The 16352-nt window shown below is 39.5% G+C and overlaps 1 protein-coding gene across 1 annotated transcript in view; it reads left to right on the forward strand.

Moving 5' to 3' along the window:
* The window catches only part of LRP3 (LDL receptor related protein 3), a 28885-nt gene extending 22862 nt beyond the window's left edge, over window positions 1–6023 (forward strand). Inside the window, exons 4-7 of the mRNA XM_077831379.1 lie at window positions 2092–2300; window positions 2588–3674; window positions 4153–4285; window positions 5208–6023. Coding sequence (XP_077687505.1) covers window positions 2092–2300; window positions 2588–3674; window positions 4153–4285; window positions 5208–6023 — 2245 coding nt within the window. The remainder of the gene's footprint in view (window positions 1–2091; window positions 2301–2587; window positions 3675–4152; window positions 4286–5207) is intronic.
* Window positions 6024–16352: the final 10329 nt, after the last annotated feature.

Here is a 16352-nt window from a genome sequence, read left to right on the forward strand (position 1 = left end):
TTAATTACAGGCCCTTGGTATATTGCAGAACTCTATCATCTGCAGAACATAGACTTATGGCAAGAGTAGGATAAGTTGACAGTGTAGGGTAACTCTAGTTCTGACTCTTCTGGGGGTTTTTTCTTTGTGCATACCTTAAACATAGTGTTGTTGAAATTTCTTCATTTTAAATTACTAGAATTAAATGTAAGGCAGGACTCAAGAAGGACAAATTTTGGGGATCATCAAGATTAATTAATCACATTACTGGAGAATTATAATTAATCATAGAAATTAGAGATAGAAAGGACCTAATAAGTGATCGGGTCCATCTCTCTCATGTTATGCAGGATTGTTCCCTTCAATATATTTTTCTAGTGAGTTTTTATCCCTTTATGACTGAGCCTCTGCTACCTCACTTGATGGATTGCTTCACAGGCTAACAGATATTCTTGTTGTTCATTCATAATTTTCTCTTTGCTAGTTTCATCCCAATACTTCTACGTATAGGCAGCTTGCATCATTCTAAACAATTTCTTTCTTGCTTTTTCTTGTTTGCATATCCATCTTTCATCATCACTAAGAAAGCTCTGGAAGGACATACAGGACAGAAATCATTTTAATTTACCTTTTGTGAATATTCTGCCTTTCCATCCTGGCAGTGAAAATCTCTGGCACTATCTGCTTTACTAAATCCATTGGTTACAAGGATTTAATAGTATCACTGGTATTGGAGAATGATGAGTTTTTGGGTTGTATCTTGCAAACTAGAGGGTGACAGAAAACATTACAGAAGGAAAGGATTTGAAAAAGGTGAATTAAGGCATTTCAGTGCTGATTTGTCCTCTGTCACCTAAGAGAGTTCTGGGACACTGCACATATATTACTAGTCTTCTCTCTGTTTTCACTTCAGTTTCGTGCTTTTAACTCCCCCCTCTCTTTCCATTCTCTTGATGCCATGTCCTCTTTCTTGCTAATCATACATCTTGGTCATAGACCTTTTTTGGATATTGTGTATGCATAAAAAAAGAAGGATGATTGCAGTTTGAGATTCCTGGCTGGAGTGAATTCTTTAGTCTTCATTGCAGCTGCACTTCTCCTTGCCCCAAAGAAAATGATTTGGTTTACTTATAGTTTTCTGATATTGTGGAGTTAGGTTTCTGACATTAATTCCAGAAGGTCGTAGTCTACCATTTATCTTTTCATGGAGCTTCCTCTGATATCCATGAAAGTTTCTATGTAGAATGTGACCCATCTTTTTGGTAAGGCTTTCTCCATTTCTAAGAATTCTCAGTCCACAATGTTATGTGGTTGGGGTATTATGCTAACTTTTAACATGCTAGCCTTGGGTAATCCCATTTCAGTATGCAACAGGGAAACAAAACATGGTTTTGGTATCTTGGGTGTGTTTTTTGTGACAGCGACACACACGTTTTCTCTCAAGGGGATAGCCCCAGGGTCCTGGCCAACACTTCCTCTCTCAAGGAGGCAAAGTTGTATTGTCTAGGGCTGTTATGATTTTTGTGGAGTACTTACGTGATTCTGGAAAGAATGGATTAGAGGAACTGTTCTGCATTCCCTTTGCCTTTGCACAGGCCAAAGAGTTGGTTGTTTCCCCCTTCCCAATACCTTTGGGGTTCTTTGCACAGCTCCTTATTGTTCTTTGCCCAAGAAGGGTTTTATTTATTCAGAGTTTTTAAGGCCAGAAGGAATCATTATGATCATCTAATCTGTCCTGAATAGCACAGGCTGTAACTTGTGGTTGACTAGAGTATTTCTTTTAGAAAGGCATCCAGTCTTGATTTAAAAACTTCAAGCGACTAAAAATCCATCATTTTACCCTGTCAGGGGGGTTCTTTTAGCCTGGTGTTCATGTAAATTGATTTGACAATAAGCTTTGTATATTATTGTGGGGTTTTTTGTATATGGGCCTTGAGCCTCTGGTGTGGGTGCATTTTCTAAATGGAAAAATGATGACAGCCATGGTTGCCTGCACAGTCACTGCACTATGAGTGTGTAACTTATTCCTATGAGATACTTGGGATGTGAAAGGCTGTGTCCTTAAATCCAGATTTTATCCTCTTTCATTTGTGTTTTCTTTGCTCCTGGCAGTTTTAAGAACTTTGACTTGGAGGACTCTCAGAAATGTGCAGTAGACTGGCTGATGATTGGCCCCTCTTCCAAGAAGGAAGAGTACAGAGTATGTGGATCCTCCATACCACCCTCCTTTATCTCTGCACGGGATCATGTCTGGATATTTTTCCACTCAGACACATTGAGTTCGGGACAGGCTCAGGGATTTCGCCTTTCCTACATCAGAGGTAAAATCTCTGTACAGTTTTAATGAATTTTGTTGGACTATTCAGAAATACTTTACCACCCTGACCCCAAATCCTGTGACAAAAGTGACTTCTGTTGACCAAAGTCTTTTGTAAATGCTGATGAGTCATTAGAAGCTTGTATATTTTCACCATTTGGCTTTATTAGAGAATTCTTCTGGTGGAGAGCTGGACCAAGAGTCAATGGCTGCACACTGGGATAAAATATTAGAACTAACACATGGCATCAGATGTTTCTAAAAGTTTTAATATTTTTTTTCTCCCCACAGGAAAAATAGGCCAGACTATTTGCCAGTCTGATGAATTCCATTGTGTAAACGGCAAGTGCATTCCCAACACTTGGAAGTGTAATTCCATGGATGAGTGTGGGGATAACTCGGATGAGAGAAACTGCACCATCCCTCCAACAGAGCCTCAGTCTAGCATTTGTCCCTCGGGAACATTCCAATGTAGCATAGCTCATTCCACCAAGTGCTTGATAAATGAGTTGAGATGTAATTCAGTTAAAGACTGTAGTGATGGTTCAGATGAAGCTAACTGCCCTGATCTTTCATGTGGCAAAAGACTGGGTAATTTTTATGGGTCTTTTGCTTCCCCAGACTTGTTCCGTGCAGATCACAGCCGGACAGACCTGCGCTGCACTTGGTATGTGGACACACAAGATAATCGGCATGTCCTCTTGCAGCTTGATTTACAGTTAGGGTACAATGACTATATAAAGGTGTATGATGGCATTGGAGAGAGAGGTGATAAATTAATGCAAACTCTTTCATATCACAACAACAGGCACTTGGTGAGTGTGGAGTCCTCAAAGGGTCAGCTCACCATTTCATATCATGCCAGATCAAAGAGTACTGGCCATGGATTCAATGCAACTTATCAGGTGAAAGGTTACTGCCTTCCGTGGGAACACCCTTGTGGAAGTGATGAGGAGTGTTTCACAGATAAGCAGCATTGTGATGGTTGGTGGCACTGCCCAAATGGCAAAGATGAAGAGAACTGTCCAGCTTGCCAGAAAAATGAATACCCATGCGAAGGAAACAGTGGACTGTGTTATTCAATACTTGACCGATGTAATAACCAAAAGAACTGTCCAGATGGCTCAGATGAAAAGAACTGCTTTACATGCCAGCCAGGAAACTTTCACTGTGGCACAAATCTATGTATCTTTGAGACTTGGCGCTGTGACGGCCAAGAAGACTGCCAGGATGGAAGCGATGAACATAATTGTCTGGTTATAGTGCCCAGAAAAGTCATCACAGCTGCTCTGATTGGGAGTCTTGTGTGTGGCTTGCTGTTGGTGATAGCACTGGGTTGTGCATTTAAACTCTACTCACTAAGGACCAGGGAATACAGGTGAAAATCTTGTATGTTCATAATGTCCTAACTTTACTAGGTGAGCCTTTCTTTCAGTCACTTTAGGGGAAAGAATAAAATATCCATTCAAGTGAATTTTAAAACACACAGTAAAACTAAGCCAGGGTCCAATGAAACTGATGGGATTTAAAAAATGGTCACTGTGCTGTTTTTTCGCAGTGAGAGCTAATGGCCTACATTTTGGCAAGTAGCTATTTGACTGTCTCTTCCTCTATATTTACTGAGTAATATGCCGGTATCCTATACAGTTGGTTCTTTTGCATCTCTCAGCATCCTAGTGAAGAGAAGGGTTACAGTGGAGTTACCTTTACTTCTGTTGTTATGAAAACATCTATTTTAATGTAGTACTGCCCTGCTGGCTGATGACACTAGCCCTGAGGGAACTGGGAGAGAAGACTCTGTCTGTGTAATTTTTGTGGGTTCCTTCCCCATTTTACTCTGGTTCTGTTGGTTTCAGAGCATTTGAAACCCAGATGACTCGTCTTGAGGCAGAGTTTGTACGACGTGAGGCTCCACCTTCCTATGGGCAGCTCATTGCACAAGGACTTATCCCGCCAGTTGAAGATTTCCCTGTTTACAATGCATCGCAAGTAAATGGTTTCATTCTACATTCAAACTATCAAAAATTGGATAGACTGAATGAATCTGAAGCAACAGTAACAATGAAATCACTTTAATTTATGGAAATGCTCTTGTAACAACATGTATTTGACTTCCTCTGTACTGAAGAATTGCAGTTATACATTTTTGTGATCGAGCTAAGTTTTCTAGTTAGATGGGGACTCATCAGTATGTTGAAAGCTAAATGGATAAAAAAAGTTTTAAATCAAAATAGCAATAAATAGACAAATATCAAACTAAAACAGAAAGGAGACCAGCATTTCAATCTGAAAGTACAAAGGACTTTCTTTTGCATAGAAAATACAATAAGGAGTGTGGGCATTTGTCTTCTGCAAAATTCTGGAGTTATTTTTAGTAACAAATGCAAAGTTTATTAACAAAAAGTTCTGTTGTATTTTTGTACTCTCCCATATCTGCCTTTCTCTCTCTCTCTCTCTCTCTCTCTGTCAAATGCATTTCACTCCCTATTGTGATAACTTCATGACCTGACACAGCACTTGTAATTATGTAAGCAGAGGGGAGGTTTGAGGCATCAACTGTTATCAAGTTCTCCTGTCATTGCCTGTGAGACAGGATTCAGTGGACCAATAGTGTGGTCCAGTATGGCAAATCCTGCATCTAACCATGCTGAGTTGATTGCTGTTGTCAGAGGGGGGGTTGTTAAATGCAAATGGTGAGAAAAATTTCTGGAGGAAAGAAGTTTGATGCAGACTGAGCAGTCTTTGGCTTGATTTTTAAGCAGGAGTTTAAGCTTAAACTGTAACCTTTCCATCTGAGTAGCATTCTTAAGAGTCAGATGGAGAATTTAGTGGGCAGGACAGTCTTAGATATTTGATAGTGTTCTCCAATGGAAACATCAAGAAATTACAGTTTCTTGGTTCTGTTTTATAGGCATCTGTGCTGCAGAACATCCGAACAGCAATGAGGAGACAGATGAGACGTCACTCATCGAGACGAAATTCATCTCGGAGGCGCTTGGGCAGACTCTGGAACAGACTGTTCCACAGGCCACGAGTGAGAGGGCAGATCCCACTCTTAACACCTGCGCACACTTCCCAAACAACACTGGGTGATGGAATTATCAATCACACAGAAGGGAATATCCAGAATCCCTCACCTTCCCCTGAGGGACCTAATTCAGAGGCAGAGACTTATGGCCAGGCTAGAGGGCTCCAAGAAGCTGGAAATAGCATTTTGCAGCCAGAGACTGAAGCCACAGAGCCATCACCCTCTAGTGTTTTATCTAATACTTGCACGGCTGCACAGGCAGAGCCTGAGACTGGACACAGTGACAAATCTTCAGGGGCTGAGGAGACCTCCAGCACTGAGCTTAAACAAACCAAGAGGGTGGATTCAGGAAAAGCTTTCAGAGACCCTTTGTCTGAAAGTGTTACAGAAACACTCCGTGGAGGATCGGTGTCCAGAAGGACTGTCGCAGAGAACAGTAATTTAAACAGGAGTCATCCGCTGAGTGAAGAGCCACGTAGATTACCCTTAAAAAAGTGGGAGTCCAATTACTCAGACCGCCCTATGAATGTTTGTATTCAGGTGGATGGAGAGCAGCGATGTTGCCCTCATTCCTATCGGGAAGAACCTTTGGGCATTCATGCGGCTTGTTGCCATACTGTGGAAGTGCCAATGCTAGAGTCCTCTACTCCCCTCTCAGAAATCAATCCCAGTGATGATGAATCATTACTAGTTTGCTAATGACATTTTGTTTTGGCCCTGTAGATTTTGTAACTTTAAAATGTACATTGCAGTGCGCACTGATTATAACCGACACATCCGTGCTTTCAGCGTAGTCTGTTAGAACCAATGTGCATTTATCCCAGAGGCAGTAGAATACCTATGACAAGACTGTGGGACAAATTTTGTCTTTGTTGATATGCCTGAAACTCAAGTGGGGTAAAAATGGGCCAATGTTTGTATTCAGGAGTGAGTGAGAATCTGTTGTCACAATTTTGTCACAATTGGAATTGAGTATTTCCATGCTCCTTTGTTTCTTCTGTGCATTTATTCACTTTCACTTTGCAATCAGGGAATTTTAGTTTGTTCAGTTTAAAGTCACTTACTATTGACATTAATGTGCTAGAGAGAAATCAGTTGGCAGTCTGTGTAGGCGTCAGTCACAGGGAATTACAACTGTCGGTATTCAGCTAGAGAAATCAAATTGTTGTCTTTTTAGATTATTGGTTTTAGTTAAAAAATGTTTACACAATACATTTAGCAGAAAGTCAAATCCCTATGGCTCCTCTTTCTCTTTTGTGAAAATTACCACCTTTTTCTCCATTCCCTTCAGAAGTGTATTGTTGGCCATAGATATCCAAAAGCATCCATTGCAACCAAAGTTTTTGTATTCTGCATACAAAGAATCAGGTTTTTTATCTGCCATAACTTTGTAATAACAAATTAGCCATGTAAACGATAAACTGGAGTGCATTGAGCCCCATTTGCAGCAACACATTTATATTATCATATATTTTACCATATTCACAATGGTTTTGTTAAGTTTGAATTTTTTTTTTCTTCTCTTTTTTTAGGCTCTTAGTATCATGCCATTTTAGGGCATGGTCTAGAGCAGTGATGGGCAACCTGCGGCCTGTGGGCTGCATGCAACTCTTCAGGGTAATCCACTGGCAGGCCGTGAGACAGTTTGTTTACATTGACTGTCCGCAGGCACTGCCGCCGATAGCTCCCAGTGGCTGCGGTTCGCTGTTCCCGGACAATGAGAGCTGCAGGAAGCAGCACGGGCTGCAGGGACATGCTGGCCGCTGCTTCCTGCAGCTCCCATTGGCCAGGAACGGCGAACTGCGGCCACTGGGAGCTGCAGCCGGCCGTGCTTGCGGATGGTCAATGTAAACAAACTGTCTCGCGGCCTGCCAGCGGATTACCCTGACGGGCCGCAGGTTGCCCACCACTGGTCTAGAGAATTAATCAGTGCTTCCACTCTCTCATTAGCTACAGTGAGAGTTGCAGTTAGTGGATTTTTTAATGGTATGCTCATTCTTTTGTTGTTCTTTTAGATATATGCTAGTTGAAAAGATCTGTACCATTTTCAAAACTGAAAATGTGCAGACATCTAAGTAGTTTGGGTAGACCCCTGTGCCTTTTGCTTTTTAAAATTTAATTAAAAACAGCAAAGCTATTTAACTAGGAGATGTGGTGATGTTGCCTAGATAGGAGTGACTCACTACAGAACAACAAAAATTATCTGGTGAAATCTTGGCTCTGTTGAAGTGAATGGGAGCTCTGCTATTGAATCCAAAAGAGCCAGGATTTCAGCCATGTTTTAGTGTACCATTTCTACTTTAGTTTTCCTCTTCTGGAGAAGCACATAATTTTAAAAAATACAGTCAGCAATTTTTTTTAGACTGGAGAAAGTAAGTTTGTTGCCACTCCTTTATAGGGAAGCAGGTGCAGGATGGTGTGTCTCAGTACTCTGAGACCTGTCTACTACTGTAGGACAGCTTCCAGTTAGGAAGCAAATAGGAGCCTTAACTCCAGATTGTGCTGACACAGTTATTAATTGCTCTTCTATTAAAACTACACAAGATTTAACCTGAGCTGCACAATCCAAATAGTCTTTAACTCCTGCAGGTCACTTGAATGTGATGGGAGTTGAGACTGTGCAGTGAAGGGTGAATGAACACCTGAGTGTCAAGATGTTTGTCCTTTTAATGGGCTATATTCTGCCCTGGATCTTTTTACAGAACTCCCAGTGGGAGTCCCAGCCAAGAAATGAGGTCAGGGCTAGGCCCACTGTGCTTTTGGTTGGCTTTGCCAAATCATAATGTGAAAGAACAGCATTGATGTGCTTTATTTTTTCTCTGACACAAATTATTTTTATATTGTGTTTTCCAAACCAGGAAGAAACTGAAGATTCTAAATTGTAAGAAGATTAGGAGTAGGTAAGGGTTTTGGTCAAAGTGCATTCCAGTAAAGAATCATAGTTACATGAAGTAAAAAATAAAAATACTGTTTGGTCAGATATTTCCTTCCACATATTTCTGTGGTCAGAGGTCATTTAGCCAAACAAAAAGGTAGTTTTGAGACTATTTTACTTTCCTAGCCTTTGTAAGCATTTTAGGTTCCACCCCTAAAAGGTCATATACTGTAGTCATTAACCTGCCAGGGAGGTTTGTGTCCAAGGCTCCAGTTTTTAGTGTCTTTTTGTCTAAAAGTAATTTTAAGTACATAGAATTGTATTTATAAAATAGTAAACTTAGTTATAATTGGGTGGAAGATTACATTTCAGGGTAAATACTTTACAAACAAAAAGAACCTTATAAATAAATATATTTAATTCTGTTACAGAAACATATTTCTTTCTATAATAAAATCATTTTGATCCTACTAAGCCTTAAATTATATTATCACTATTGTAATGTTGTTCTGACAATTTAAGTTGAAATATGTACTTCAGAACATAATGATCTTTTGGTACAGCAGTGCACAACTAGTAGCCATCCTTTAGCTTAAAATAGATGTAACTTCAAATCATTTCTTGGTATCACATTCATACATATTTTGCTTATGGTTGAAGATGCATTTTGATAACTAAATGGTAATTTAAATGAATCCATTTTTATTTCTAGTATAGTTAAACATCACAACTCCATTTACAAAGATCTAGGAAACTGAAAAATTGAAGCAGTAATGAGGTTTACAGATACCATCATCCAGGAAATATTCAGCTTCCTCTTTGTGGAAACGTATAGCCCTGCATAACTAAAATATACAGCCCTGTTGCTTTTTGAAAAGCACATAACTTTTTTGTAGTCTGCAATAAATTGTGATTTTTTTAAATCTAGTATATTGCTTCAAGTGAAGAATCCCTAACTTAAACATTTTGCAGGAGAAATGTGTTGTGTTCTGTAAGTACAAACAAGTTGTGCATTAAGGTGTCACGGACTGGAGGGACTGGATAGAAGATATGAGATTTGCCTTACTATAGACCTAGTATTTTCCCAGCTTTTAAAGATTTATTTAATTTTATTTAATTTTCCATGAAGAAACCTTTATTTTATTTGTTTTAATATAAATTGCATGTTCATAAAGGCTTAAAAATAGTTGGAAAAACTGTAACTGAGACAAAAATGTAAAGGAAAAATAAATAACCTTTTCTTTGTTCCTTTTGAGATGAAAATTGAGATTTGAGGTTTGAGATTTTGAGGGAAAATATCATGCTTCAGTGGCTACCTAAGCTCAAGTTACTAAGCCAATAAAATTGTTCAAATTCTTATTTTTATGTTAATCTCCTAGTGCACTTCTTGGGATCTTTGAAGTTTTTGAATGAAAGGGGGAAATATTTTAACATTTTAAAAAAAATCATGTCTGATGCATTTAACTCTCTTAACCATCTTAACCACCGTTCTTTAGCAAGAATGGTGTGAGCATTAAAGAGAAAACTGAATTCCAAATGCTGTTCGTCTCTCTTGTTTCTGTAAACAGTGAGAGTCAGAGTGTCTGAACTTTCTGACATCTGTCAGTTTATACCACCGTCCTCTGAATGTAATTTTGTTGTGTAACTACCTTCTTGGGTGATTTTTGTTGACATCTCACCTTGCTGCAACATTTCGCTTATGTTTGTATTTATTCCATGAAAATTCTAAAACTTTACCATACTTTATCATGCATATGCCTTAATTTGAACATCTAGTGCCAAATTGTCAAAGGTACTTAAAAATGCACACTCACAATTCCATGTGCTACACACCATTTGCAAATCAAATATGCCTACATTTGCAGTTACCGTCTTTGCTCATCTATGCGCTTATTTTAGTGTACAAATACTACATGCGTTTGCATGTGTGTAGGTATGTAGAAGCCCTCAAATTTTTTATATCCACTCCTTTAGAGGCATATCTGAAAATTTATCCTTAATTCTTTACTGCAGTGGTGTCAGTCACTCCTTTCAACTGGGTGAAAATGCATCGGTAGTACTATGTACAAACGGTTTTAAAAGGCATACATTTACCAAAAATAACCAACATTACCTCTGGCATAACTTGTTCTCGATCTTGTTCCATCTGAAAACAGCTTCTTTGGGCTCCTGAGCCTCTTCATTCTTCACAGCTACAGGGGACACTCACAATTGTTTTGGTTCCCTCTCTCCAGCTTTTGTTCAGTTTTTCACAGTGGAGTCCTTGGCTCTTCCCTGCCTGATTTTCAGTGGGACTCTCTCAAGCATTCTCGATGCTGGTCGGGACCAACTGCCCAGATTCAAATGCTGTCACTGTTGTGAGGGGAATTGGATGGATTCTGTTGGCATCAAGACTTTTCTACAGTCAGAAAGAGCGGGGTGAGCCGTGAGCATGACTTGTCCCCGAGTAAATCTTACGACTGTACAAATCGTTAAAAGTACACGACATGGTTTACGATAAAGTGCTGACACAGCTATAACTATAGTGGCGCCGGCAGTGAGATTGTAACTCTTGATGTGAGGCTGAAATTGAATATAGCCCTTACAATGGAAATGGAGTAATAAAAAACTCCTAAACACCACACACTCATAGTAAAACTCATGGACAGCCTCTGCAGCAGAATGGATGTGTAAAATGGCAAATTAAGGAACCATTGTTGATCCAAGAGTTTTGGTCTCCATGTGAATCAGGATTTTAATCTCTCAAGCAGCAGCTGGTATTTTTAACCTGTGCAAATGCCTGAAATAAAATATTGACTTTGTCCTCATGACCTCCGTTCCACAGGCAGCAAAAGTAATCATATCTATTGTTAACCTACCAAATTGTATTAAACTGTCCTTCTCCCTCTCCCAGCCCTGGCTTTGGTGGTGTTGGCTGCAAGGATTAATGTCCAAAAGAAATTTGAAGGATGACATGAGTGAGTGGGACAGGCTTATTTTTAACTGCTATGTATTGTTATGTCTTTCATACCTTATTAGCCCTTCTCCTCTAAGTTTTCTTTCCTATTAGAGCTGTTTCCTTTCTTATGAGATTAGAATAAATGGAACTGTGGTAATTTAGCCTTTATTCCCTGTTCCTTCCATTGGCCCTTGAAAGGAGACACCTTCACCTTCCCTTGTCCCTGTTAGTGACCAAAGTGCAGAAGGAACAATGCATGAACATTTGCTCTGTTAGCACCAGGAGCTGGGGGAGCTGTGAGATTGGTCACACTGCTGTAGTTGTTTCCTCCTGGTGAGCGTTGGCCTTTTATAAGCCATTCTGAAGAGTTGCGTGGTGGCTGCTCACTCTGTTGCTAGTGAGGAGTCAGCTGGAGCTGGTGGTTTGTTGCTGCTCCACTGCTGTACCTCCGTGCCCGTGCATGTACTGGGAGCATGGAGTGGAGGATTAATGGGCCTGCCCTTTCCTCTGCTCCATCTCTGCCTCCTTGGGTCCCTGGTGCATGTATTCCAGCCTTTGACTTCAATGGGAGCTATGCATGCACACTGAAATACCTACATCTACTGCAGTAGCTGCAAAGTATTTGGAGGCTTGTCCTGCCTTATGTACACAACATATTGATAATTGTCATGGCAAGTGACACTATAGGGAGAAACTTCAATCAGGAATTTTTCCTGCAGCTGGAATACAGGGTGGTATGTGGGATTATTAAAGAATGAGGAGAGAACGCAAATAAGGGCAAACTTGGCCTAATTAGGCCACTGGTTACCGAGTCCATCAGATCAGTATAATGTATATTTCTAATATAACAGCAGTTGGACATCTTTGAACTCACCAGCCAAAACCCTACATTTCTATAAAAGGGCAAAGTCAAAACGGGCAAGCCCAAAATTTGACATGCTGGTTTCTTGTATATCTGTTGAGAAAAGATTACCTAATTACTGTGTTTTTTTCCTTTTAAATACTTCAATATTTCATGTTTTAAAAAGAAAAAGTCCTAACAGCTCAACCGTTACGAACAGCCCTACAATAACACACAGGTCTGTGTAGCTAGCAGATGGCACAAAGGAGCTTGAATGCAAACACATTTCATTTTCAAGGTCACAGAGCTATAAACAACACTGAGTGAAAAAATATATGAAAAATACCTTGACTGCGTCCTCTGAAAAAATATTTCTGAGTGCAGTCCTTGTTTTTGCTGAGGATAATTTATGGATCATGCTGCTTTGTGAGTTTCAAGGCAGACTTAAAAGAAGCTCCCTCTCCTCCACGCATTCCAAAAATGTTTGAGCGGATGGTAGTGCTGTGTAGCTGGTAAACTCTCCCAACATTATCCTACAGGCAATGGAAAATCTGCTTCCTTTTTAAAATATAATTTTTTGGAAATACCAGAGTGGTAAATATTTATAAAGAAAATATCAGTTTCTGTATTCAGCAACATCTAAGAGCTGACATCTTTCCTACAAACTAGTAGCATTTTAGAGTGAGAAGTATTCTGGAGAGCAGCTGGATGGCATGTTATATAGCGTGAATTGTTTGTGCTAAATAATTTTCTCTGGTTAGAACCTCTGCACAGAATGTACGATGGGCCAGTGTTGATCATTCGGGGGCAACTTGTGTCCAAGGACACAGCTTTTAAAAAGGGATGGCAAGAGCACCCCAGGGAATGAATTCTCTCCCTTCTCTTCCCCCATTCCCCTATTCCAGGGAGGTAGTAATTTTCTGCTGGCCTCTATTTAAACCTTGTCCCCTCTCACCCACTGTCACACATACCTGCTCACAATAGCTGGGTGGGGGAAGAGGGAGGCAAGGCTCAGTCTATTCATTGCCCACTCCCCCCCTCAACCCATTTCCTGCCCATAACCTGGTAGAGTGGGGAGAAGCACAAAGCATCCCCTAACACTGCAGCTGAACCCAAGGTCCACCTAGCCTGGGCGGTTGCATGGGAGGTGATGGGGTGTCTCATTGCCCTTTAAGCTGCTTAGCCCTGAATCTATCCCTAAACTATTTGCCAGCTGAAATGTCTATCTGTCCTTGGTGTTGATGAGAATTTTTACTGGCACATCAGGTGTGAAAGAAAAACACAGGGGAAAAGTGCTGGAGAGGCATAGCAGAATGTGGCACATGTTGCCAAGCGATGCTTAGCAACCTAACATGGATAACAGCGCTTTGCAATGCTGAGCATGCAGAGTGAATGACGTTTGCATGTATTACCAGAAAGAGATTAGATAACAAGACTAAAGAGCTGGAGAAAGAGAAGGTAGTTTCAGAGCCAAATGCAGCCCTGAAGTCACTGGGCACAATTCCATTGCCTTCAACAGAACTATGCTCACAACAGGGCTGGATTTGACCTTGAGTCTTAGCATTGTAAAATACGTCAAATCTTCAATGTGGAGGACGAAGTGGGGCACGGGAAGTTTCGTCACCCGCGGTATTGGGATCAGACGTTGGGGTAACAGGCATGGTTTAGTGATATCACCATACTTTGGGACCCTTGTTTCTATTGGAAACAAAAGCCACGTTTACAAAGTGTCCTCAAGTGAGGTGGTAATTCTGTCAGATCTTTACCCTCACAGCAAAATGAGGGCACAGGCACAATCTGTTGCAAACAAAAATGCTAGACTGTATGTATATGCCCTTGATTTATGGGGGCAAATGCTGATTTTCACCTGCAAAGTCTGCATTGTGATGTCTATTCAGGAGGAGAGATTGCAGCTTGTGTAGGCACATCCAGACTAACTTTATTAGAGCAAGCTCTTTAAAGATAGCAGTGTGGCTGCAGTGGCACGGGGCTAACCGCCCGAGCACAATCCTCCCCAGGCCCTGGCTATGTGCTGGGATGGCTACTCCAGTTGGGATCACACCGACTGGGATGGTGCCGGGGTAGATACAAATGGATTTTAAAAAATCAATTTTTTCAAAATTTAAATTGGATTATTTTAGTTAAATAAACCTACTTAAAATTAAATTTGAAATTGATAATTATGTCGAGAGCCACATTTATTAAAATCTATAAAAAATTATTTACACTAAATACAAAAAATAGTATTAAGCAGTACATGTTGGCTGCCAAGTTTCAAAGAAAATCAGACCACGGCACTGGTGGAAGTTACTGGCTATACATCTGGAACAAGAGTTTGCTGAAGTGCTAAACCAGCTTTTGAAAGCAGTAGTCTCTACTGCAGGTTCAGAGAAAATATTTTCTTTGTTTCAGTTTAGTAATTTAATTAATTTAGAAACCAATTTGGACCAGAAAGAGCAGGAACGTTTGCTTTCTTCTTCCAGGCTCTGAATAATAAAAATCAAGTATGACAGAATGAGATCTATTGGTTCTAAAATTTGGAAGGGTATGATGACTGGAAACAATCAATTCATTAACTACAGATAATTTCTTTGTTTAATAAATCAGTTTTAAATTTAAAACATATTTTGATACATGTTTTTTCTCATGCATTCAGCACTTTTAAGGTAGTTTTATTTAATGAAAATAAATGCTGTTTTTGCATATTTTAATTGAATTTCCATCCCAATAGTGCTCAACACAAATTACAAATAAAAAAATCAATAAAACATTTAAAAATTAAGGGTCTGGATAAATGTAAGTTAAACTTTGTAATTGCTTAAAGATATGTGTATAGATGTAGTGTATCCTCCTAGTGAGCAATAAGAAGTACAAAATTTAGCGTAAAGATTATGTATCTAATTACAAAGCAACATGTTTTAAAGGTTTCAGAGTAACAGCCGTGTTAGTCTGTATTTGCAAAAAGAAAAGGAGTACTTGTGGCACCTTAGAGACTAACCAATTTATTTAAGCTTTCGTGAGCTACAGCTCACTTCATCGGATACATACTGTGGAGACTGCAGTTTCCACAGTATGCATCCGATGAAGTGAGCTGTAGCTCACGAAAGCTTATGCTCAAATAAATTGGTTAGTCTCTAAGGTGCCACAAGTACTCCTTTTCTTTTTATGTTTTAAAGGTTACTAACTAATGAGACTCAACCTTCCCTTAGGAAAGTAAAAGTATAAATGCAAAACATGATTAAAATCAATTATTTAAATCTAGGTTTCCTGTGTGTTGATTTAAATCATGATTAAAATTGGTGATTTAAATTGCTTTGATTTAAATCAGTGAATGCTTGGGTGGTACACTGACTTCCAGCCTTGACCTGTTTAGTGCAACTTGACCTGGTGTGGTTCAACAGAGACTCTCTCTGGGTTTACCAGGTAAAACTGCTGTCTAGATACCACAAAGGTCTTGCTTTGAGTCTCAGTTTCAGTAAAATGTGGGATGTACACATGGCAAGCCCAATGCACTTGATGAGGGGCCTATGAAGTGATGAATGTCTGCTTACAGACCACCGAGAGACAAAACTTCACAGATTTTATAGCTAGACCCTAAACCCAATACAAGAGAACAAATTAGAGGTATGTCATCTTTGCTGTGTATTGACAGCAGCTCACAAACCTGCAGGATTTTGATTCATCAAAACTCTTCATCAGCTCTGCTTAGCTTTAGTTTCTTGGTACAGGAAGTCAGATTTATTTTTATACCATGAAATTCCTTTGTCACATCCATCTTTTCACTGGCTTCCAAGCTGCTGTAAAGCTAACTTCAAGGTTTCTCTTCTGGTTTATAAAACTTTAAATACGCTTGTAACTTTGTACTTAATTTCCCTTCTCCTCCAGTTGGATTTTTGGGATGCTGGATTGTTGGAAGTGCTAAAAACAGCAACAGAGCATTTTTCAATAGTTATCATGGCCCTATAACGACCAGTCTTAAAGCACAAGAGACTGTAAATCCATTTAAAAACTTCATTTGAAGCCCAATTCTTGACCCAACTTTTTCTACCAGTAATATGCTCAGTTGTTTTTACTGGAGTTTAAGGCATCTGGGTTTTGTTTTGTACACAGGTGACTGTAATACCACCTGGGCTTTTTTATTAAATAAATAGAAATGGGTCTATTTCTGAGCTCTAAACAACACCATAACTTTGAGGTAGTTTATCCATCCTTAAAAAATGTTTCTATTGAGGTATAAATGGTGCATAATTCTCTCTGTGGTCATGGCTTTTCTTTTTGAGAAATGAAAAATTAATATCCAGCTTATATGGATTTATATGTCAAGTAAGGGAAAATTAACATATTGTCAATAAAGAGAATAATAATATGGTAAAG

The sequence above is a fragment of the Eretmochelys imbricata genome, chromosome 12, assembly GCF_965152235.1.
Source record: "Eretmochelys imbricata isolate rEreImb1 chromosome 12, rEreImb1.hap1, whole genome shotgun sequence".
Lineage (NCBI taxonomy): Eukaryota > Metazoa > Chordata > Testudines > Cheloniidae > Eretmochelys > Eretmochelys imbricata.